Here is a 25,708-nt window from a genome sequence, read left to right on the forward strand (position 1 = left end):
TTATCATACAATACAGATTAGCTGTTTAAGTGTTAAAGAAATAATGTAGGTAATTACCATATATAAAACTACACAGCTGCTGCTAATTATAATAGTTGTACCTAGCTGAGCGATTTAAGTTCAGGCTAGCATCCATTTTACTGGTTACTAGTCTACCTAAAAATAAATAAATAATTACTCTATATCACTAACAATGTCATTTAGCCACTGCTGATGTTAGTATTATTTAAAGGTAAAATATTAAGGTTTTCTTTTTTAGAAGTATACAAGATGAGGTGAATATTCTCCTACATTTTTATTTAATAAAATTTATCCTAAAATGCCATGAGAATTTTATATATAAGGGGAGGTATTTGAATAAATACAGTATGTTCAGTAATGGATACATTTCAATTTAATAATTAAATTCTATTCTGAAATTCTTTTATACCTGTTTAACTATGTAAAGTTGTAAAAAAATTGTGTTTCTGTATATTCTGTAACTAGGGAAGTTATATTACTGGCTAAAGATGATTTGAAGATTTACCATATAAATATCATATAAATTATTAAATAAAAATTCATGCAGATGCAAATAAAATTATTGGAATCATAGTTAATTATTGATATTTTGAATAGTCGAAAAATGTTTTATGTCTGAAATGTTTTAATATACACAAAACGGTTGCAGTTGAGGCACTTATTTTAAATGAACAACCAGGATAGTTATTAAATCACAGAGTATAAGTATATACTTTCAGTATACATTTATCTTTTTTTTTTCCTTCGATGACAAAATAGACATGCTTTTAGATAACTGAAGTTTCAAGGTTACTCAGTTTTAGTTTAGTGAAATCAAATATTATCGTAGCTGCACAGTTATTCTATAGTTTAAATTTAAACCTTAATTTCAGTTACTGTTTACAGCTATAGTGTTTTAAAATAGGCCATCTTTTCCAGGTTTTAATTGAACTTTTTATTTTTTCATTTTAAATGTATTAATTGTATTTTTATATAGGTGACAGTTCCTGGATTTGATTATGTAGGTGTTGGGAATTCTACAAACAAAAAAGATGCTCAGACTAATGCTGCTAGGGATTTTCTATCATACCTTGTACGAGTTGGAAAGTTGTCCCAGTCCGAAGTGCCAGTAGAATTACCCGTAAGTTTAAAAAATGTCTTCAGTCTAAAAAAAGGATATTTTTCTATTTTCATGGCCTCCATGGTAATTGTGCCAAAATAATTCCCAAGTTTGTTTGAAATGAATCTTCTTCAGCTGTCACAAAATCAAAAATCATTAACATTTTTTTAAAGAAAATACTTTAAAATCAGTTGTTAGTAAGTAAAATATTTTTTACATATTTTTAAAGGGGGGAAAAACATGTTCAACACAGCTTACTTATAGCTTTTCTCATGATGAATAAACTAATTAAGTGTAAATATCAGTAATGTAAACATCAGTGCAATTTTCAAATTAAGAATCAAATAATGGCAACTAAAAGAAGCTTTTTTGAAATGGCGTCATGAAGTAATTACCACACAGAACAGTAATTATCGTACGGAATTACAGTGAATGTATTAAAATTAATTCAAATGTGATCAGTTCATAATTTTTTTTGCATGTGGTTTACTTCAGTTTCGAATTAAATAGCTTTATTTTGCCAAATTTAAGTAACTTGCATTAAGACTGTTGTTGATGGTTTATCGCTATTCTTGACAGTGTTTAAAAACTAGGGGGCCACAGAAAAGGGAAAGTATAAAAAAAATCGTGTGTTGTGTATCAAAAAATTTCACTTGTAAATATGAAATCCATCTAAAATTATCTATATTTACATTAGAGATTTAGTATTTTTTAAAAGTAGTATTTTATTAGTGGACCTTTTGATTTGAGATAAATCCTTATATTAAGTTTTGTTGTTCAGATATTTGATCCATGAATATTTTAATGTTTCTGGCCTCCAGTCCCAATAAGAGAAGAGTACCTTTATGTATATGTTTGTAAATTTGTCAGTTTAGATACAGGCTTATACTTCTCTTACTACACCAGCCTCCTAAAGAAGATGTACTCAGAGATGTAAAATCCATTTACCTTTATTTAAAAAAAAAATCTTCTGTTGTAATTTTTCTATGAAATTGATTTTTTTCATATGTTGGTTTGCTTGGGAGCTTTGGAACATTCTGCATCGTGATTTCCATGATAGAAAGGCTTTTGTAAAATATCCAGGGGTATTGATTTCCATTTGTTTTCGACTACTTTCCAGAGTCCATCGATCACAGTAGGTTTGCGCTTTGAAAGACGTTTTTCAAGAGACAAGGCACAATAGTCAGTAGGTGAAACATTGGGGGACTTTGCAGGAATAGGTGGAAAAAGGCGTATGTACAATACTTGTATATACAGTCAAAAGTTGTTAATCTGGACGCCCATAATCCAGAATGATCTATAATCCGGACTTCAAAGCTACAAACTTTCTGTGCATGCGTCGACGCGTAATGCATTCATGCGTACGCATATGCATTCATGCATGCACGTAATACCTTTATGCATGCGTGTAATACCTTTTATGCTTGCGCATATGTGCGTACGCATGCGCATAGTACGTTTATGCATGCGCGTAATATCTTTTATGCTTGCGCATATGTGTGTACTCATGCACATAATACGTTTGCGCATGCGCATTTAATGTGTAGCAGACGGTATAAGCTAAACTAAAATTATCTAATTCAGTTAATGTTGCAGATTGCGTTGTTCTTTAATCTTCGAATTGGATCCAGCTTATTATTTTTTGCAGACTGTTAGAGCAATTTTATAAAAGTAAGCTTGAACTGTTGATTGTGTCAAATAGAATTTCCGATGCTGGATACTGCCAAAGGATCTACAAAGCGAAAGCATGTTTTGATGTCTATCAAACAAAAAGAAGAATGGCTGCAAAAATGGTAAAGGCATATTTTTTGTTTCTCTAACCATTCTGAAATCCGTTTATCAATTTCACGCTGCTCTGCGGGGAAGGAGAACGTCGCGGCGCGCAATGAACTGGAAGTTGATCTGTCAGCACTATCTTTATCTTCAGAGCAGATGTTTTTATTTTATTCGCCTTATAGTTCATTACTAAATGTAGTATTTCATCTTGATGTACTCTGTCTTTGATATGATTTAAATCAAATTCATTATAAATATCACGAATACACATCAAATAGTTTTCTGGTTGCAATTTTCTAATATCGACTATGCGTAATGTATGCTTTACGCATGCGCAAGCTGAAAGAAATATTTAATAAAGTAAACAAATAAATATTAAACTTTTTTTTTTTTGTAAATTTTGATACCCTTTAGATCATATTTGTTCTTTTTTTCATAAATTACAGTTTCTTATTTATAATCTCTGCATGCCATCTTACTAGATTTAAACTGCTGATCTATAATTCAGAAAAATCAATAATCCGGAATCACTGAAATCCCGACGAGTCCGGATTAAAGACTTTTGACTGTATGCTTTTTTTCAAACCTTGTATATAACATACTTGTATCAGTCTTCTTCTTTTTTTTAAAAAAAAAGAAATGCTGTGATGCGTTTTGAAGTTTGAAGTATGGCTTGTTGAATTGTCTTCATGAAGTTTTGTTCTCTCAGAACATTGGGATAAAGAAATGGAACAATACAAGGTTCTACAAATTGTTCTGTGTTGAGTGATGTGCCTGGACAAAAGCTAGTGAACATTATGTTTTATAGCTTAAGTTTAAATCTTGGTTTAATATTTTATTTATTGTTGCTACACATATATTTAAATACTTTAAAGGGACTGATTGCTGCATTCACGGATTTTCCCTTGTTACCAATGATTTAAAACTTTAGCAACATTAGAACTCTATATACCTTTTTTTCAGGTATTGTTTGGAGTCTTTCTACGTTTAAGTAAAAAGGGGTTTAATTTTCTGCTTCCAGATAATAATCTTGCATATTTTGCACTTAAAAATTTTAATACAATGCACTGTGTAACTTTTTTGAACTATGGAAAAGGAATATTTCTCTTTGGAAAGTGCGAAGACGTATGCTTCAATCCTCAGCTTGTTTATTTGTGACAGTTTAAAAGAGGAATAAATTTAGAAGTAGTAAACAGTGTGTCTCATTTCAAATAATGAGCCATTGCCATAAAGTTTTATTCTGAAGCATTTGCTTTTTTTAAAAAAAATTCTCTATTGAAATTGTTCTATAAGTGTGTAAACACCCTCTGTAATTTATTATATTCGTGTGTGAATGTGACTTGAATTTGTTTTGTTCATTTTTATTCTTAATAAATATTGCCGCTGATATATTGCAACTGGCAGCTAATAATTGGGTTCTTGTTTTACTTTTATTTTGTCTTTTGTTTAAACATATATATCCCGTGTCCATAAAAGTCCTTACCGGGCCTTTATTTTTTGCAGCTATTGGTCATATAAATATTCTTCCAATTAGAAAAATATTTTAAATGATGGAAAATTTCATGTTTTGACATTTTTTTGTTTAAACAAATCAATGTGCAAAACTGTAAAGTCTAACTTTTTATGCATTCCTTCAATCCTTATACTTATATTTAGGACAATTTTATACTCATTATATATATAAAAAAAAGGCTGATGTGTACACCGCATGACTTCCTTGTACGGAATATTAAATTATACGCATTTTTCCTGCATGTCATTTAAACTCATTGAATTAAATCTACATCGTCTATAGCACAGAAAACACAATAGAATAAATGCACTTTTTAAAATTTACTATATTTATTTACCATAGTGACATTCTGACACTAGGTTTTAGTTAACAGCATTACATCTCATTCATTTTCTAACTCAGGATGCATAAAAAATATATCATTTGAAGAATCATCTAATCGGTGGCACGTGTTCCATTCAAATACTATAATAAATTTAAAACAATATATAAAAGAAACTAAACAAATAAAAAAGAAACAATTTGTCACAAACGATTCAACACTGCTTACCTAATGCGCTACTTGTAAACATTCTTCTCTGTCTGAGACAGACTGCCGACAATGCTATTTGCTGCTAATACAAAACACTTATTTTCTCCAATTTCATTAGAGATATATTTCTCATTCAATTATTTCAATTCTCACTTTGTGGCAAGACAAAAATATATAAAAGCTCATAATATTTTTGTTAAAAATTGAAAGATATAGAAAATTATAAAACACCAAGTACAGTTAAAACAATTAAAAAAAATTTTTTTTTACACTTAAAATTGTAGTTTCTACACAAAAACAAGCAATTTGACCAGCTGGCAAGAAGGCAGATTTTTCGGTGCACAAAACTGAAAGTTTCCTTTGGTCCCACTCAGCAAAAGGACGCTGAAGGTGCAGAAAGAATTCATTCAATATTCTGCTAAGTTTCAAATGTAAACAGATATGGGTTCTATGGTAAGAATAATTAGGCATAGCTGCACTTAAACAACTTTTAAATTGTTGATAATTCTACAAATATTGCTGCAGATTAACTAAAGGCAGAAAAACCTTAACCGGCAGATAAGACCAACATAATTCAATCATTTTTAAAGCAAAAAATGCCAAATTTACCAACATATAAGAATAAAAAAATTAAGCTTACTGAGCCGAGTAACAGAGTGTGTGTGTATAGACATGACGAAAACTCTCTTTTGAATCAATCCATTTTAAATGGGGAAAGGAGTCCTTTATTCTGTTCTTATGTACAGATGTCATGCAAAAACATCGTTAAATTGCGTTCGATAGCTTTCAAAATGGGTATTTTTGTTGAAGTATGGCACCCAGAATTTTTCGTGATTAAAATGCTTCTGTTACTTCGTACAAAGAAATAATAAAATTCAAAAAGTTTGACTTCATATGACAAAAATTGATTTCAAAATTTGGAATTTTTGATGTCATTCGATTTGCTGCGAGTGTTTGGTTAGGAAATAAATTTTGAGTTTAAATCCCCCTCCCCATTGAAAATCAATGGTGCTTTTTTGTGATTTATTAGGATCTTTAATGTATAATTTTATTTTATTTGATATGCTGAAAGAATTTTTGCACAAGTATTAATACTTTTCACAGTAATCTGCATAATAATGCTGTAATCTCTTAACATCTCAAATTTCTTTCTAAACTGATATTTTATTTTTAGTTAAGTATACATGCAAACATTTCACTCTCCAATTTCAGTATTTTAGTTGCATAAATACAATTTGCAACTTTAATACTAAATAACTCGGTGAATTTTTGTTCTGTGAGAGTCAAACTTTTTTTATTTTGTATATTGAGTAAAAAATTTTCCTAAATTTAAATATAGGTACAGGAGAACATATAAAAAGTGAAATTTTGTATTTTACAAAAAAATTGTTAAAAATTTAATAATATGAAAACATGAATCTTCACATTATTTAAAACTTTTCTGTAATTGGAAGTATACGACTATAATCTTCGCTCACAAAAGTAAAGGCCAGATTAAGATTTTGTGGATACCATATATTCACAAATCCACAGGTGAGGATTTTGTGGATACCGTATACGCATGCATGTATGAGATCAAATTTCGAGGTATAGCTGAAGATGGAGGGATTAGGAAGATTTTATGTAGTGAAGTTGCAGTTGTGGTACTTAAGCATAATTTGTAGTATAAAACATAGGGAAACAATCCAAACACTATGATATGCATCTGGTGTTGAAAAATTTCAAGCACATCTATAAGTCATGCTATGCACATATTTATGATATGGTAAAAGCAATGGAAATCACAAGAACAAGATTATATTGCTGATGATAGATTAAAATAATGAAGTTTATTTCTCAGTGGGGAGATACGTACAGTGGGAAGCCTGAAATCTGGAGTCATCAGGAGTTTGCCGATTCTGGATTTGAGATTTTCCTGGGTATTAATTAGATCATCAGTTTAAATCTATTAAGATGACACATAGAAATTATAAAATTAAAAATGTGAATCTATATCTTTTCATTGCTTTTTTTTCTTTTATTCTTTCCTTTTAAATAAGTATGTTTCTATTGATAAGTTAAGGCTAAGTCAAGAAGTGTTGTGGAAGAAAACGTTATTATGGTAAAGATTTAGAAGTAAGAAAAATATTGGTAAGATTCATGAAGTCACATGAAGCTGAAACTAAATTTTTGTCTTATTTCACCATTGTTTTGGTACACAGTACTTTCTGATTTTGTTTTGGCAAAAAAATTGGTAAGAATTAACACATTTATGAAAATCAGTGTGAATTGATTTTTTATTACTTAACAGATATGCAAATATTATACATCAAATGTTATTTTGTATTCAAGAAATTAATATATATATATTTTAGTAGATTTGATGCAGAAAACACAGGAGTGTATTTGTTTTTATTAGTGTTTTATTTTTCACTAGGAAGTTCATTGGAGTGAATAAAATTTTTGTTTGTTTAGTTATTTTTATGATTAGCACTTATTATTATTATTATTATTTTTTTTTTTTCTCTTATGAAAGTCTGCAGTGCAAGCTGATAAAGAATTAGCAGATTTACCACCTGGAGGGCCTGTTGCTCCACATATCCAGCTAAAAGCTAGTGATCAAAATTATCCAATAAAAAATTATTATGCTCCTTACAATGAATCTTCTACTCCTGACTATGTAACTCGTGTTGAAGAGCAGCGCAGGACTGAAGAAGTATGTACATTTAAGAAAATTTCTGTATTTTTATTTGTTGAACATTGCATTGTTAACCTGCTCTAATTTTTTTTTTCTCCTTTTAGCACAAATAAATTACTCCCTTGTAAAATTATATGTTATGAATTTAATGTTTTGAGCCTAGTTTCTTGCATTTTGATCCCCTATCCCCCCCAAATTAAATAAACAAAGTATATTAATTAAAAGTAAATTTTCAGTAATTGAATATATCAGAAAGTGATATATGATTCATATTTCTATATCATCAAGCAGTATTATTTATGTTAGTGAAAAGAATCTCTATGTCATTACCCAATCAGTTTTCTTCCGTGTATAATGTTTAATATAATAACTTATTCAATGCGTGTTTTTCTAGGCCTTTTGAATATGGCATGTGTTTTCTGTTCAAAAATCAGTTTAAATATTCGATCCCAGTTAATAGTGTCAATAAGTTTGGTATCAAATCTCAAATTAGATATGAATGTTTCAAGTTTTATAGTTTTTAAGAAGGAGCACACTTAAAAATTTTTGTGTTGTATAAAGATACTAAAAATGTTTATCATCTTAAAATTTTTTATAGAACTTGTTAAGGAAGACCAGACTTTCAGTTTCCAAATTAGAATCAGGAAAGAGCTTTGGTCAGATGGCCTTTGAAGGCTTTGAATAAAGCCACTCCAGTCTTATACATATAGAAATTAAGATTACAGAATTGCAAATCAAGTTTTCTCATTTTTATGGTTTATAAATCAATATAAAATTTTTAAATAAAATTAAAAAGAAAAGTAATTCTTATGTTTTTGGAGTGGGTAAATGAAATTTTTTTTTGTTTTCAGCAAATCTGAAAATGTTTCAGATTTATTGCTCTCGTGTATTTTCATAAGCAAAACAAAAACAAATCCTGCAGAATTCTGAGCTGCAGCTCTGTCTGCAACTCCTACAATAAAACATTTGTTATCAAACTTGTGGTATTCAAAATTCAAGAAGAAACAGAGCAATAACAGTTGATTTTCATCATTGCTTATACACTGGTAGTTCGGTCTGAGGTTCGAATCCCGCGAACGGGCTGGCTGCATGGGCGTTTTCGTGGTTTTCCCCATGTGTAACGTGTATACGAGCCAGTTTCCCTTAGAAAGTCCTCCACGAAAGGCATCCCTCCCTTTAGGCAGATAGCCCTCGTGTGCTTTGCCATAATTAAATACACCAACACCAACACCATCATTGCTTATAAAAACAAAAGGTGGTCTATCAAGAACCAATCAGGGTTACATCAAACGAAAGTGCAGATGTTATGAGCATGTTGTGACATCACGCTTATCCAGAAATGGCATTAAATTGCACTGCTTGGTGACAGTTTCATGGCTGATGGGATAATATATAAGTACCAAAATTTGTTTCAGTCAAAAATTCATTTAATTCTCTTGTGAATCTAAAAAATACTATTTTATGCATGGCTAACGGAACATAAGAACTTAACTCTTGATCATTATTAATATTAATAATGTGTTTTAAGCTCTTAATCAGAATTTGGATTTTTTTTATGTGTGTGTGTGGATCTTAATTTCTTTTTAACAATGCAAGAAAAAGTATTTTTATTTTATTTGGAATGTTTAACAGGCTGAAGATTTAGATATTAATTCTGGAATTCATGGAAACTGGACATTAGACAATGCTAAATCACGGTTGCATCAGTTCCTTCAAGTCAATAAGATGAATCCAGAATATAAGTATTCCCAAGTAGGACCTGATCATAACAGGTTTGATTTCATTTACTTTATAAAATGTTTTAAAAATGAGACCTTTTTATTCTGTACATTCCAGAGTTATTTATTCAAAAGTCTAATCACCTGCAGGTATGTTGTATCATTGTGTATTTCTCTTAGTGCTGGGAAAGCACTGGGAAAAATAAGTTTTGTCCTGAATTCAGTCACTTAGGTTTCTTGTAGCTGAATTCAAGGCATTCTGAGTATATTGAGTATACTAAAGAGGTTTTTTTTTTTATTTTTTTTAATTAATAGTTTGTGAAGAAAGAAAAAAAAAAAGAGTACTATAATATACTAAAGAGTGTATTGTAATAAATTATTTATTCCAGTACATTTTTAGTAAAAGAAAAGTGAATTTAATAATTACATTGTTAGAGTAAAAAATTAATAAATTTAGCATTTTTAAAAAGAAAGCATATCTACTTTTTTGAGTTTTTATTTATAAAAGTATATACAATTAGAAAGAAAAAAATTAAACCTGTAAAATTTTTTTCTTTCACGTAACAAATTTAAAGAAAAGAATGCTATTCTTTCTACGATGGCATTCAGTATGTAGAACACATATTAGTAATTTGTAATAGGTTCTCAAAAGCTGACCGAAACTACAAAAAATCAAAAGAATTTTAGTCTTGTAGTTTTTTTGTTTAGTTTGAGTCTTCCACTGGAGGTAGAAGTGACTTTGCATATCTGTCTTATATTTTTTGGGAGGACCTTCTTTCTGTAAATTGTTTAAAATAGTTTGCTTCTCTCACTTCTTCAGGAAAGTCTTGAAGTAATTCATAGGACTGAGCAGATCAATCACACTGTTCATCTCGGGTGAGTGGAATGCCACTGATTTATTATGGCCTGGACTGGACCTCTTCCCATTTTTTCAGAAAGACCCCACTTTCTTCAGATGATTATACAGAATCTTGAATGAATTTTAAATCTATGCTTAATTCATGGCTAGGTTGTAAAGCTGTCCAAGAGCTTTGTGATATATAAGAATGTTCTGTTATATTTGGATCTAAAAATATTAAATGGTAGAGAATAAGTATTACTGAATTAAGATGGCATACTGATTTATGTATGTGTATTTATTCATGGAGGAAGGGTGAAGCAATTTAACCTGTACACTTTTACAAGTTAGATAGATTTATCCTTCCTAATTTATATAATTGTTCAGAAGTTAATGGCACATATTTGTTTGAAATTATATAGGTAAGATACCTAAGTTATCCTTTTTAAATTTATAAAGTATATTGTATATTGATATGTCTAATATATGTTTTCAGTATGTGTAATATATGCCTTTTTTGAAAAAGTGTAACTGGGCAATAAATACTATCCTTACATTGCTATGTTAGAATATTAAACAAAATCCGTAATACTGTTTAATGCACTTTAATAGTAATGTTCATCATATTTCATTTTCATGTCATAGTCTAATTTATACTGGCTTATTTGCAGTTTGCTTATTTTTGCTGAACCAAATATTAACGTTTATGAACACAAATCATATTCTTAATAAGTAGTTAAAAAGGCACTATTGTTAGTATAATAGAATTAAATTTGTATAATTAATCAGATTTAAATTTAAATAAGTGAAAACTTTGTTCTGCTATGAGGGAATGTATTTTAAGATTTAACACTGAAAATATTATTGCATTTTTTAAAAATTTCCATATAAATGGAAAAATTTTTAATAATTTTGACAAATATTTTATTTTCCATGATTGCTGTTATTCAAGGTGCAGCATTGTTCATAATATTGTGCAAAACTCCAAAGTGCATTTTTTTATTTTATCTAGACACTTATAATTGCTCTGCTGTTGCTGCAGGTGATTAGACTGAGATATCTGCATTGACATCTTATTGAGATTTAAAATATTCCATGCAATAAACTCTGGAATGTACTGCCTTTGAGAAGGTCAGTGATATAATGAATTAACTGCTTTTTATATGTTTTATAAACAGGGTTGGATTCTGTGAGGAAATTTTTCAGAATTCCTTATGATAAATACTCCTCCATTCTGTTTTCTGTCCTCCTCAAAAATGTTATTAATTTAAGTTGCTCTTTTTAAATTTTTATGCATTTATATTTCTTCATGAATAAGTCTGTAAAAATTTTACCTGAATAATTACATAGGAATCCAAAATGAATATGCATCTGTGAAAAGTTCTCCCTTTCCATTTTTGTTCCACTTTGTTGATCTGCTTTTTTTTAAAGTGTTTTAAGAAAATTTAAAATTTAAAGAAAATATCAACAAAAATGTTCTAAACATTGATATCTACTAATAATATTTAAACACCTGCAACTAATTTGTTTTTTAAGTATTATATCTAACTATCACATATGCATTATTTTTTCTCTGATTTTTTAGTTATATAAGTATAATTTGCATACATAATTCTTTGTGAGATTGTCTGTCTATGAATGCTAACGTTGGTTCTTATAAGTTTTAAAAACATTTGTTTGTTCTTATTTGTGAAGTGAAACAGTTTCAAATAATTTTATTTTCTTTAAATAAGCATTGTCTAATCAAAACTGTTAGTGAAATCATTTATTATACTTTTTTAAAATGCAGTAAAATTAAAATTATTGAGACTTTGATATTGAGGCATGTCTGTGTTTGACTGGGATTAAGACATCTGAAGAACTGTAATAAAATTATATGCATGCCATGAAAAAGGCTTTAAGGAAGAACAGAAATGAAAATTCAGTATTTAATGCCTAATTTATGTAAATATTTAAACCAAAAAACAAAATACAATTTACATGAATGGTGCAAAGCAGGAATTTTATAGTAGACTGAATTAAAAACATTCATTATTGCATAATGAATTATCAGTAAATGTAAACCATTATATCTATAAAAGCAAAGTCAAAATGCCAAATATAAAGTCAAAAACTTTATATTTGGCTTTATTGAATAAAACATTTTTTGAAAATTACTGTTTTTAAATCTATATATTAGATCATACAACTGTTTAATTTTCATTCATTTTGTATCACATATTTCCTCTATTCTCTTTCTCTTACAAGCTGAAATCAGAAGCCAAAAGTTATATTAAAATCCAATTTCTGTGTTTTATGGATTTTCAAATGCTTTTCAAATTTCTTCAGTAAATAAAATAATGTACTTGATCTATTTCCATTTTGGGGTAATTATGTTAGTAAACTTTTTGTTAAAATAGCACAGTGCAGTCATCAAGAAGTAACAGTATGTTTCTTTACTGTATGCTTTGGGGGGGGGTGAGCAGAAGGTTTTGCAGTTATTTTTGGAAAGATTTCACATTTTATCTGTGCTTTCTTTTTTGCTTTGTAAAGTACAGACAAAGATTTAATACCTTTAAAACTGTATGTTTTCATGGTTCTATCACAAACAGAAGAAATTTTTCTGTTTTTAGCATATTTTACAGATTTGCCAATTCTTCTGAAATCCAATGGTGCTTCCACCAATCCAATATGCAACACATTTTCTCCGACTTTCTCTTATTCTTAAAATTTCTCATGAATTTTATATAGCTTAACTTAATATTTTATTATTTACAAACCAAAAAAGTGATTTTTTGTGTGTGAGAGCACTGTTTTTTTTTTTCCTCTAGATTACATACAAAAAAACCCAAAATCATTTTATCAGTGAAACGTTATGGCACGCTTCTGCTTTGTGTGTGATAGCATATGTATCTGAAAATGTTGTGTTCCAGATCTCCAATGAGCATCAAGCGCCACTGCAAGTCATCTCACATATATTAACCAATAAGCACAAAGCAAGATTAAGGTTGTTATCTCGTTCATCTTGCCACTGAGCGCTCCGAGTTTCATGTGTTTTCGAGAAATAGTTTAAGAAATTGCAATCTTTTGTCTTAGTTATGTCAGCAAAGAACGTAAAATGCTCATGTACCTTTCAAAATTCATGTACAGGTGACTTTCCTCCTATTATTTCATCAAGGAAATGTAATGAATTTGCGGTGTATACTATTTGTTATTGCAATTTTATGATTTCGCACGGTGGAAGGGCCAATGTTTATAAACATGTACGTACACAAAGACAACATAAGTTGTATTGAAAAATAAATAAATAAATAAAATAGAATTTTTATATGTAAACAAAGGACTGAACAGTTATTAATGCAGAATGCTTGTTCTTCCGAATAGCATAATTGCTAAGCAACCCTCGGGCAAGGACAAAAGAAATGGTTATGAAAAATAAATCTTCAGTTATTTATTGCATTAAAACAGCTCCATTCTGCCTTGATATGAATGGATTGATGCAAAACTGTATCCAAATGTTTCTTTTTTTAATCCAGAGACATCAGAAATTGATTATAGTTTACTCTCTGTCCCCACGTAAGGAGATTTGATTGGCTTTAATATAGTGCAGCTAATTATCAAAACTTTAAAAGAACATGCAGTTCCTCCAGATAAATACTTAGCACTTTGTGCCAACAATGCATCAGTAATGGTAAGCTTGAAGACTGGTGTTGCAGGCATCTTTTAAAAGGGAAAAAAAAAAAAAAAAAAAAAATCAGATTTTCAAACTATGATGTACATCTGTCACCTCTTCAATTTAGCAGCTGAAAACGGGACAGCTTCTTTGCTACTAAGTGTGGATGAACACATTGTTGATATTTGTTATCTTGAAAAAAATTCTAAAAGGAAGAGAAAATTGGAACAACTCGAGCAGCTGCATAAGACTGAAATGACAAAAATTTTCAAATGTGTGTAAACGCTGGTGGTTATCTTTACAGAAACTTTTATCTGGAATCCTCGACCAAAGGAACCTACTTATTACATTTTATAAGGAAGAAGTAAATAGTTCTAAAATTAAGATAAAAGGCTTTGTAAAATACCTAAAGTAGATAGAGATGTTACTACTTCATGAGAAAAATAATTTCTGCAAAATGTGTGTTACAACTATGCCTTCTCTGGGATTTGAACTCAGGGCCTTTGATATCAAAATTGGCTCCCCTAACCGCTATACCATCTGGGTGGCTAATGATATTGATATTGCAACTAATAAATTGCAGTTGCAATTTTGCAGTATACCATTAGGAAACTTGAATCATGTTATAAAACCAACAAGGATTGATACCGAGCGGAATTTAATTGGAAAACTGAAATGTCCTGGTAGAATTTTAAAGTGTAGTGAACTGTGTAGAATTATGTTGGACATCCTGATAATTCACCATAGTAATGCAGAGTGCGAGAGTATTTTCGAATGTTGTTAATAAAACAAGGACTAAATTTAGAACCAGTATTACTAATGACACATTAGAAAAAAATTTATTAGCAATAGCAGGCCTATGTGGCAATTGCTATTAACAAACTTACGAAATTTTTTTTGTAATGAAAGCAAAATAGGCCACTGTTTTTAGCATTTGTACGAAAACTGATTAAAATATATTTTTTCTGTTAAAGTGGTGCAAACACTAAAACTTTTTTTAAAAATTATTATTTGCATTAATAATAAAATTCAGGCAGTATTTATATTATTTTCATTTAAGAATTAGTAACTGAACCTTCAGATATTAATTAGTTGCTATTTAAAGTTAATTAATTATTAAAAAAATGTATTTACTTTCTATATAAAATAGAAAACATTTTTTTATCATTTAAAAAATATTTTTGTAGCTGAGAAAATTATCCTGGTTTCTTTGGGGGGGGGACTCCTGATTTCTGAATGTCATAGGTTGGCAAATATGCATTTGGCAGCTGAATGTCATTCATTCATTCTTTAGAGTGTCTCCTGGTATTCTCTCAAAAGCGTCATCAGTTTGGCAGAAATCTAAAAAGTTTTATTTTATCAGATTGAAATATACCATTTGCATTAAATTTTCTGTTTCTGACATATTTGAAGCACAAACTTCGTTTATTCATTCTTTGGAATGTCTTCTAGTATTGTCTTTCAAATGTAGCATCTGCTGGATAGAAGTTTTGAAAAGTTTTATTTTGTTAAAATGAAATATATCATCTAGATCAAATTCATCAAAGAGTTTCCTTAACTTTGTTTCTATTTGCTTGTAAACTTTGCAAGGTATCCCAAGCTGTAAATTGCTGTAAAAGTATTGTAACTATTAATTTTTACTTCTTGTATGAAGTAAAAAGGAAGTATTGTAATAACGAAAAGTTTCAGCCATCATATTCAAAGAAAATATCCATTTTGACCGCTATTTAATGCAATTTTACGATGTTTTTGAGTGACATCTGTATGTAAGGACAGAATAAAATATTTTTTCCCCCAAAAAATTAAAAACTGATTTAAAATGAATTCTGAAGAGAATTTTTCATGGCATCTGTACCTACATACATGCGTATCTCGCATAACTCAAAAGCAAGTAGCTTTAGAATGTCGAAATTTTGTATATAGGACAGCTTTAACATATAGATGTGCACCTCGTATTTTGATTGCAATCAGCTGCACCAAACATATATAAATATATATATATCTACTCTGTTACCCGGCTCGGTGATCTCGGTTTCTTGACTCTTATATGTTTGTAAGTTGTGCATTTTTTGCTTTAAAAATGATTGAATTATATTGTTCTAATCTTCTGGTTAAGGCTTTAGTAAATCTGCATGCAATGTTTTTGGAGTTATCAACAATTTAAATGTTGTTTAAGTGCAGCTAAGCCTAATATTTTTTGTGATGGCAAACATGTTTATTTACTTTTCAAACTTTGCAAAATAGCGGATTTGTTGCTAATCTAGAGAAACTAAGCTTCTCAACAACAAAGATAACAGCTTCTTTTATTATTGCCAATTAAATCATGCTTAATCCTTTCTGTAATTTTTTCGAGGAAATAAGTTTTTAAAATTTACTTCGTAATTTTTAATATAGATATTTTGAGTTTTTATGTACTTTTGCCTTGTCGGGAAGTTAGAACTGAATTAATTGAATGAGAAATAGTGAATCATCTGTGAACAACTCTTTCTTTTTTGTTTTATTTGCTTTATTTTGTTTATACATCATTTTAGTTTTTTTATAGTATTTGAATAGAACATGTGGCAATTATTAGATAATTCTTCAAATGATATAAATTTATATTTATTCTGAGTTATAATATGAACAAAGTGTAACGCTGTTAAGTGAACCTAGCACCACAGTGTCACTATGGTAAGCGAATATAGTGAATTTTAAACAGTGCATTTATTCTGTTGTGGTTTATGCGCTATTGATGAAGTAGATTTAATTCAATCCGAAAAGTTTAAATGAAATGCAAGAAAAAATGCATATAATTTAATATTCTGTACAAGGAATTCATGGTGTACACATCAGATTTTTTTTTTTTTTTTTTTTTTTTTTTTAGGTGCAAATACATTTTGTAACTTAAGGTTTTGATGCTCTGAAAATTTGTTATCAGTTTGAAGTTTTCTAATAAAATTTGTGCTTTTAATTTTTAGCAAGTTGTGGAGTGTCATTGTATGTATGTTGTGCAGACCATCTATCTACCTTGTAACATTAAGCTACATTGCCCTTACTACATTCTCCTTTCTGTCTGCAAAAAGTTAACTGTTTCATACTTGAATTAATTGCAATGACGGAAAAAAATTTAATAGTCTAAAATAACATATTAACATCTTAAGAGAGAAAAGCTGTAATTTATTGTTTAAGGTGTTTTGATTATCTCAATTGCTATTATAACTTTTAAACCTTATTATTTATATGCCTATAATTTGAGTTACAGAATTTAAAAAAAGAATCATTAAAAAAAAAAAAAAAACTGTTCACAGCTTTTGATCCATTTTGGTCGAACAGTGTATACGTAAGAAGTAGAAAATCTTGTGTATCATGCAGTTGGCAACAGGTAGTGCTAACACTCTTCTATTGCCTGTTACCTTAGTGTTTGTCTGAGTGGTGACTGTAGGGGGGGGAACATTTTGTGTTCTACACTTCATAAAGTGTGAGTCTGTAACAAGTGTTCAGCTTGATTTTCGTCGACAATACCTTGGTGTATCAACCCTGGTGTCAACAATCTAATGCTTAGAGCATCAGACAATGGTATAAACAATTCCAAAACACTTCTATGTATAAAAAGAAATTACTTGGCTACCCCACATGTCAGATGAAAATGGAATGTACCTTTTGCAGAATTTTGCACATAGTCCACAAAAACCACTTGCCATGCCTGCAACATCTGTCTGGTGTGTTTTGTGGCAACATTTGTATTTCAATAAAACAATTCCAAAACACTTCTATGTATAAAAAGAAATTACTTGGCTACCCCACATGTCAGATGAAAATGGAATGTACCTTTTGCAGAATTTTGCACATAGTCCACAAAAACCACTTGCCATGCCTGCAACATCTGTCTGGTGTGTTTTGTGGCAACATTTGTATTTCAAACTATACAGGATTCAAATACTGCGCTTCATACAGGTGAGAAAGAATGATGTGTAAAGTTTTCTGATTTTATCCTTCAGAATGTGTCATAACTTGACACGTTTTTAACATGTGCCAAATTTAGTGACAAGGTTGCTTTTCATCTAAATGGCAAGGTCAATCACTACAGTTAGAGTATGGGATATGGAGGAACCACATCAAGTTGTACAGTCATGAGAGAGACTTGCCAAAAGTTAGTTTCTTGCATTTTATCTCGGAAAAAAGTGTATAGTGTCTTTTTTTACGGAGACCATTGTTATGAAAATCGTATATCTAGATAGGCTTGGAAACTGTGTTTTCTCAGAGATGATTTGGTTAAACATCACTATCCTCCAAGATCGTGAGACCTCTTAGTGTGAGTTTTCTTCTTGTAGGGCTGATTTTTTCTTATAAAATACTCTGTTTATGTGCCTCCACTTACAGCTACATTAGGCAAAGTGAAGATGTGCAGGACAACAGCTCTGGAAGCAATAGATGCAGATAATACTTGTAAAAATTTTAGACGAGTTTGACTACTGTATAAATATATGCTGTGCATACAAAAGTGAACATAGCGAGCACCTTAAATTTGGTTTGTTAAAAAAAAAAATTATGATTATCCATACAATTAAAACATTTCTATGTGTAATATTTTTCATAATATATGCATTTCAATCGAGTGATTCTTTTTGAAACACCCTGTATATATGTGTGTTTGTGTATAATAGATTCCCAAAGGAAAGTAAGTAATTATAAATATACATAATTATTAAAAAGCAAATAATAATAAATTATTTCATTATTACATATGGATATGTGTAATAAGAAAAGTATTTCAGAACTTTTCTCATCCTGCCAAAAATTGTCCTTCTAACTAGTGTTTATTTGTTTAGATAATCTCTAGTTCATTAAAATCAACAAATAGTATTATAGTTTGTAATTTTAAACCACAGATTCTCTTTATTTGCATTCTAAGTATTGCAAGTATTGGTGATTAGGACATTGTCATATGTTTACTTTGGGGCCCATTAGCGGCCAAGCGGTAAAGTCGCTGAACACTGGTAGTTCGGTCCAAGGTTTGAATCCCGCGAACGGGCTGGCTGCATGGGCGTTTTCGTGGTTTTCTTTATGTGTAACGTGTATACGAGCCAGTCTCCCTTAGAAAGTCCTCCACGAAGGTATTCCTTTCCTTAGGCGGATAGCCCTCGAGGCTTTGCCATAATCACACACATATATGTTTATTTAGCATTTCTTTGTACTTCTTCACTTGTTCATTAATCGAAGTTTACTAGCTCTTTTCTGTTAAAGCCACTTTTTTTTCCCCATATTTCCTGGGCGTTTAGGTGGCATAATTTTAGTTTGGCTTCTTTTCTGATGCAACCATGTTTTTCTTAATTGGAATGGTATTCAAAGTTAAGATTTCAACATTTTTGTAAATTTGATGTTTTATTTTAAAAATGCCACATACTGAATATTTTCCTTACTTAAAGTATTTTTGCAACTGGTAGTTAATATGTTAATAACTAATGGTTCAGAAAAGTTCACATATGGTATTTTATTAATACATTGTGTAATGTATATTGTTTTGAAGGCGCTAATTATTTCTTTTAGATTGCTTGTGTTACACAGCCTATAAAAATGAAAGTTACAGTTAAATTCTTTTTAGGTGTCCTGTTTTTAAAACAGTAGTTGATTAATTTATGAGTTTCCCCCTTTGTTTACATGATATTTATTTTTTTGAATTTAGTAGTCAGTCTTATTGCAAAATTATACTTAATAGTAATCTTAGATTGCTTCAGTTTTTCATTACATTTTCCAACCCTGGCTATAAAGTACTGAGGTAAAATTTTAAATCGAAATTTGATATTTTGTATATTCAAAACGGTGTGAATATTTTGCCATACATCTCCAAACTTCTCATAATTCATATTTAATTTTAAATGAGAATAAGTGCTACATCTTCTCAATAATGAAATATGTATAATATTTATTTATTCACACCCCCTTGAATATTAGTGTTTTCAGCATATGATTTAGAAACTTCCGATTTATGGTTACAATGTAAGATTCATGCATAAATAAGAAAGAATATTATTGAAGCCGATGTCTTTTGAAATACGTATATAGTAATATTAGTGTGTTTTATGTGTGCTTTTTAATGTGTTATGCTTATCATTTAAGCCAGAGATCTTCAACCTTTTTTTTTTTTTTGTGGCTTAGTGCGCATTTTTAAAATACCATTGGGACAGCGGGCACATTAATTTTTTTAAGATAAATTTATAGGTGTGGCGTAATCAGTAATACACATAATATGAAAAAGAATTACCCCAGAAAATTTTAACATATAAAAATTATTTATTGTATTCTTATATAAAATAAATAATTACTAAATTCTGCAGACAAAAATTTACAATTTGTATGTATAAAAATTCATTATAAAAATTATAATTGATAAAGCAAGTATGATATTTGGCATTGCATTTCATTGGCATTGCTTTATAATTAGAAGTATGACGACATTCCTGCTCTTAAGCGATTATCGGGATGTTCATCTTTAAATCAAGATGTGTACTTTGATTTTTATATTCATTGCTGAGAAAAATGATTCACACAAGTATGTGGAACTAAAAATCAATTTTGTATTGTATGATGCTCTTTTCTAACTAAAGTTCTTATCTGATACATTGGATTTTAAGATGTGTCATTTTGAAGATCCAAAATTTCTAGCACCAGTTCATCCATTTTTGCTTAAATAAACTCTGTAATTATTTTGGTTATATTTACTTGGCAAGTAAAAAGATTGATGAAAAAAGTGACCATTGTCTTGATAAACTGTTGATATCATTTTTCAGACTGGTCTCAAAGCAGTTGAAGGTTGATAACAGACGGGGCAATTTTCGGCTTCACATATAACTTTTTTTTTTTTGTATATTGAGAAAATGCACAAGTGACTTCATCTATAGATGTGATATCCACAAAACCAGTTTAGCTTTGAACAACTTAACAAACCTTATTATTAAAGCTAGATGTATGCTTTTTCCTTGAAGCTCCAAGTTTAAATAATTAATTTTCTCAATTATTGTTTAAAATTTGTGGGAAAGGCAAACTACATTTGTAAAAATAAATTCATTTCAAAGACCAAAGTTTTCAAAAACTTCATTAATCAGAGTCGCATTGTAAAGTAAAATTCTCAGTAGAAAGAAGGCAAGAGCCCTCTAATAGTGTTACAGATTAATCATTTGAGAATTTTCCCAGCATCCCCCCAACCTGATAATTTTGTAAAGTTATTGTTATTTTAGCAAACAAACAATTTTATTATTACAAACAAACAAAATAAAGGGGAGTATATGTAAGAAAGCAATTTAAGTATCACAAGTATCTTACGAGATGTAAGCATAGCAAAAATGAAGCACTTTGAAATAAAAAGGCATAGTTAACACCATAAAAATTCAAAAATTACAATATTAAATTGAATTAAATGGTAAATTATAAGTATTAACTTAACTAAATGTTACATTAGTATACATGAAATATAAGAATATTAAATAAAAGTTGCTAATTCAGTTCATTTTTCAGTCTGAGAGTTCAAGGAGATATATCAGTTGCACAGGTCTCCTAAAGCCCCCCCCCCCTTAGTTTTCTCCAGTTATGATCAGAGAAGACTGCAATTTGGCTGTTCCTTCAAGTAAAACTATATCACCACTTCAAGATTTGTCTTAGTTTCAAGAGTGCCAAAGCATTTCTGAAATAAAAAAGATACTGGTTTTTTTTAAAAGTCATCTGTTCACATTATTTTTTACTTCTATCAATACAGTCATAGATTCTTCAAAATTTATTTGAGCTCTGCCTAAGATCTTTTAACACTTCCTTAATGTTCTTCTTTAGGCGTTCATAGAACCCTCCAAATTTAAATCTCCAAATTCCACTTTCAAATTTAATATAAACAGGTTTTCAAAATCCACACTGGTGACGTTTGCAGTCCAGTTTCTAATCGATAATTGTATCTTGTGTATGTGAAATGTGTTTTGAGCATTACAATGTCAATTCATTGGAAATCCCTAATAAATTATGTGACTAAATAACATTATATCAGTAATTTATTGATTATATCTGTGAAGCTGTTCCTTTGTTCCTTCACACTCCTGCAAAAATCCATCAAAAAAGTAAATCAGGTGTTATAAATGCAAGGATTGTAATGTAGGATTGTGTGTAGATCCTTGCTTTGAAATTTATTGCACTAAAAATGAATTTTATGTAAAATATTTTTTGTCAGTTGTATAATATGAGAAATTACTAATGGCAAATTAAATACTGAAAATAAAATTTAATGTGAAAAATAAAAATAAAAAATAAATAAAAAAAAATATTCATCAAATACATAAATAAAAACATATAAAGCATATACTGCATGTATACTCTACAGAGTATTATTGTTATTTTTTTATCATATGCCTGGCACCTTTTCAATCCAATGTTAGCGGCATTTTTGCAATTAGTCAACGAATAGCCAAATAAAATGATGAGAGTGTAGAAAAGCAAAGCTAAAATTTAGCCCCCATAGAGTTGTCTGTAATAAACTTTAAAATAATAGTGTAACTAGAAGGTCTCCAAATGGTGCACCCTTGGTATTAATAAGCTAAATATGCTACAGCGCTTTTCGCCTTTAAGCAGTCCTCAAAGAGCATATTCAAATATAGGTATTTTGACACAAAATCGGACTTTTTCTGGAATAATTTTTTCTGAAACATACTAATTTTTATTCATATTTCGATTCTACGACTTGAATTATGCCTAAATATTAAATTTTGTAAAATTTGGTGTTAAATTTAGGGAGGAATTCAAAAATATATGTTGGTGTATTTTTTTCAGTTTGTGCCAAGACTAATTCGCTTGCCGAACTTAATTTATGACAGCCTATTTTCTTTTTCCTTTTTGCTATGTGCATGATAAAATTCAATCAATTATAACAAAGTGCGTAAACCAAAGCAGATGTTATTATCACTTTCAACAAATATGCCAAATTTCAAATAGTGCCAGTATATAAATTCACATATATTTTAGGAAATTTTGATTAGAAAATTTTGATTATTTTTTGCAGGTATGCTTAGAAATACATCTGCTTTAACCACTTAACAGTTTCTTTTTTCCATCATATTATGACCTAAAATAAGCATATTTTTATAAAAAATTTTATGAAGAAATTCATAATATAAACCCAAATCAGCATATTACAAGTGTTGAATTTATTGATTTATGCTAATTTTTATTTTCATCGTAAAAAGCACAGTTTTCCTTAAAGTTGTCTTTTTTCGTACAAGTAAGTGAACTGGAAAGAACACTTTACAATAATAGATGTCAGAATTTAAAATGTTTTATTGTTATTACATTAATTTTCCTTTTAAAATTCAGTTTTTGTATGATGAATTTTAAAACAGGGAGACAAGCATTGTCCAAGATAGCAGTCAGTACAAAAATATCACGTTTTTTTCTCACTCGTTTCCAAAATCATTTCTATTCGAGCAACACGTAAAACATTGCTTTGTTGGTCTCAGTTTTTTATCAGTCGGAGTATCTGATTATCATTTTTTTCTTCTTTTATTTTAGCTCCAAATTTAAAAGAAATAGTATTTGCAGTAGCCGGAACACCGAGCTAGTGAAAAGAAATTTCGCGCCTTTACTTGTGTAAGAGAATTCAGTAAAACCTAACTTTGAAACCAGTTGTTTTGCAATTCTAACTTTACTAGCGCCATCTGTTAAAAACATTACACACTAAACAAGCAAGAAATTCAGGCAAATTAGTGTATTAAACTAGAAAAAAAATGTTGCCTGAGTGTGCCGCTTGGGAAAATAAAAAAAGTGCCATTGCGTTCGGGCAAACCTGGGAAGTAATTAAGATGAGGGTAAAAATTTTATAAGTTATAATTCAAAATTTTTTTGAAAAATTTATAAAAATTATTTAAAAAATACAAATTAAAAAAATAAATAAATTAAAAGGGTGAATTTTATTTGGAATGAGCGTAAATTTCATACTGGGAAAGAAGGAATCAAGTGTAATAAAAAAAAGATATTAATAAATACATACCAAATTGAGTGAACATTGAGCAGCAAAAATTTTGAGAGCTAATTTTTTAAAAACTACTCATGCGATTTATACAAAACTTTGCAGTTTGATATAATTTTAGTCATAGATTCGAAATATGGGGGAAAAAATGGTATGTCATTTCAGAAAAAGTCTGATTTTGTGTCAAAATACCTATATTAGAACAATTCTGTATGTAAATTTAATACGTATCCTAAGTCAAGCTTTTGAAACATGAAAAACGCAATTTGAATTTCGTCAATCTGCTCATTAGAATGGGAGATAAAGAACTGTCCGCCCCCTCTTTTTTTGCAAAGTGTACATCTGGTCCGGCGATTTTTAAGTGGACTGTAACTCTCAATTAAACTAATTTACAAACTACTTTGTAACATATCTTTATCTTTATTATACTAATTTTTGAGAGACGCTCAGGCTCCCACAATCACTCTCTGCTTCGCCATTGAAGCCAACTCCAAAGTAATTCACATTCTTTTTGTAAACAGTAACGATGGCAGCGCCATCTGGCTTCAGAGGGACTTAACACTCCCCCGGATTGAAATTACAAAATTTCAAGAAATTATACAAACATTCTACATTCTTAAACAAACTTAATATACTTATAAACAACATAATATACTATTACTATAACTACAGCTATTACAATACTATAACAATACATATGCAAAAATATCATTTCAGTTTTCTATCGGAAGAACGGCGATCTTTGTTATCGCTCTTTTTAATTCTCCTGATTTTGTTTTGATTTTAACCGTTCTTACTTTATTGTCAGATCCATGATAGACTTTAATAACCCGAACTAATATCCATTTGCAAATTGGCAGATAATCCTCCTTGACGAGTACCATAGTACCAACAGAAATATTGTCCTTCTCTATCATCCACTTGTTTCTCTGCTGCAGAGTTCCTAAATAGTCATTTGACCATTTCTTCCAAATAATTTGAACTACTTTCGTTGTTCTCTGCCACCGGCTTAACCGATTTTCATTTACGTCTATTGTCATTGGCTCCGGAATCGTCTGTATTGATCTCCCTATTAAAAAATGACCTGGGGTCAAAACGTCATAACAATCAAAATCATTGGAAATAGGTGTAAGAGGTCTCGAATTTAGTATTCCTTCTACCTGCACAATTATAGTTTCAAACTCCTCGTATGTAAAACGCAAATCTCCTATCGTTCTCTTTAAATGATACTTTACGGACTTTACACCGGCTTCCCATAGCCCTCCGAAATGAGGGGACTTGGGAGGTATAAAGTTCCAGTCTATTCTTTCGGACGTGAAATATGAGGCCAAAGTTTTATCAGGAAAATTAATTACATTGTAAAATTTCTTCAACAGAGAATTTGCTCCTACAAAATTATCAATGAATATTTTTGCACATTTGCCACGTCTGGCCATGAAACGCTTAAGAGTGGCAATTAAAGCACTAGAAGTTAAATCTGACAAAGGCTAAAGATGAATAGCTTGTGTCACAAAACATATACATACAGAAATGTAAATTTTATTTAGCATAATTAAAGCACTAGAAGTTAAATCTGACAAAGGCTCAAGATGAATAGCTCGTGTCACAAAACATATACATACAGAAATGTAAATTTTATTTAGCACGCCCTTTCTCTGATGCTTGTAAGTCACATAAAAGGGACCGCATAGATCCAAACCAGAAACACTAAATGGGGGTGATCTATTAACTCTCTCATATGGTGAATTGCCCATAATCTGTGAAGACAGAATCGGTTTGCATTTAAAGCACGTCACACAAAAATGTACTGTTTTTCGTGCCAAATCTCTACCACCTAATGGCCAAAATTTTAAACATACTGCATTCAATAATCCTTGGGGGCCAACATGGAATAATCTTCTGTGCA

The 25,708-nt window shown here is 29.9% G+C and overlaps 1 protein-coding gene across 2 annotated transcripts in view; it reads left to right on the forward strand.

The window, feature by feature from the left end:
* mle (dosage compensation regulator mle) overlaps positions 1-25,708 on the forward strand; it is a 144,925-nt gene that overhangs the window by 12,735 nt on the left and 106,482 nt on the right. Inside the window, exons 3-5 of one of the 2 annotated variants that reach the window (XM_085811245.1) lie at positions 998-1,141; positions 7,457-7,636; positions 9,251-9,390. In XM_085811245.1, coding sequence (XP_085667371.1) covers positions 998-1,141; positions 7,457-7,636; positions 9,251-9,390 — 464 coding nt within the window. Of the gene's footprint in view, positions 1-997; positions 1,142-7,456; positions 7,637-9,250; positions 9,391-11,213; positions 11,306-25,708 lie in introns of those variants that run through there. The other variant, XM_085811246.1, reaches the window with a different exon arrangement.

The sequence above is a fragment of the Stegodyphus dumicola genome, chromosome 2 (assembly GCF_044657685.1).
Source record: "Stegodyphus dumicola isolate Sdum_Otavi_A_Nest chromosome 2, ASM4465768v1".
NCBI lineage: Eukaryota > Metazoa > Arthropoda > Arachnida > Araneae > Eresidae > Stegodyphus > Stegodyphus dumicola.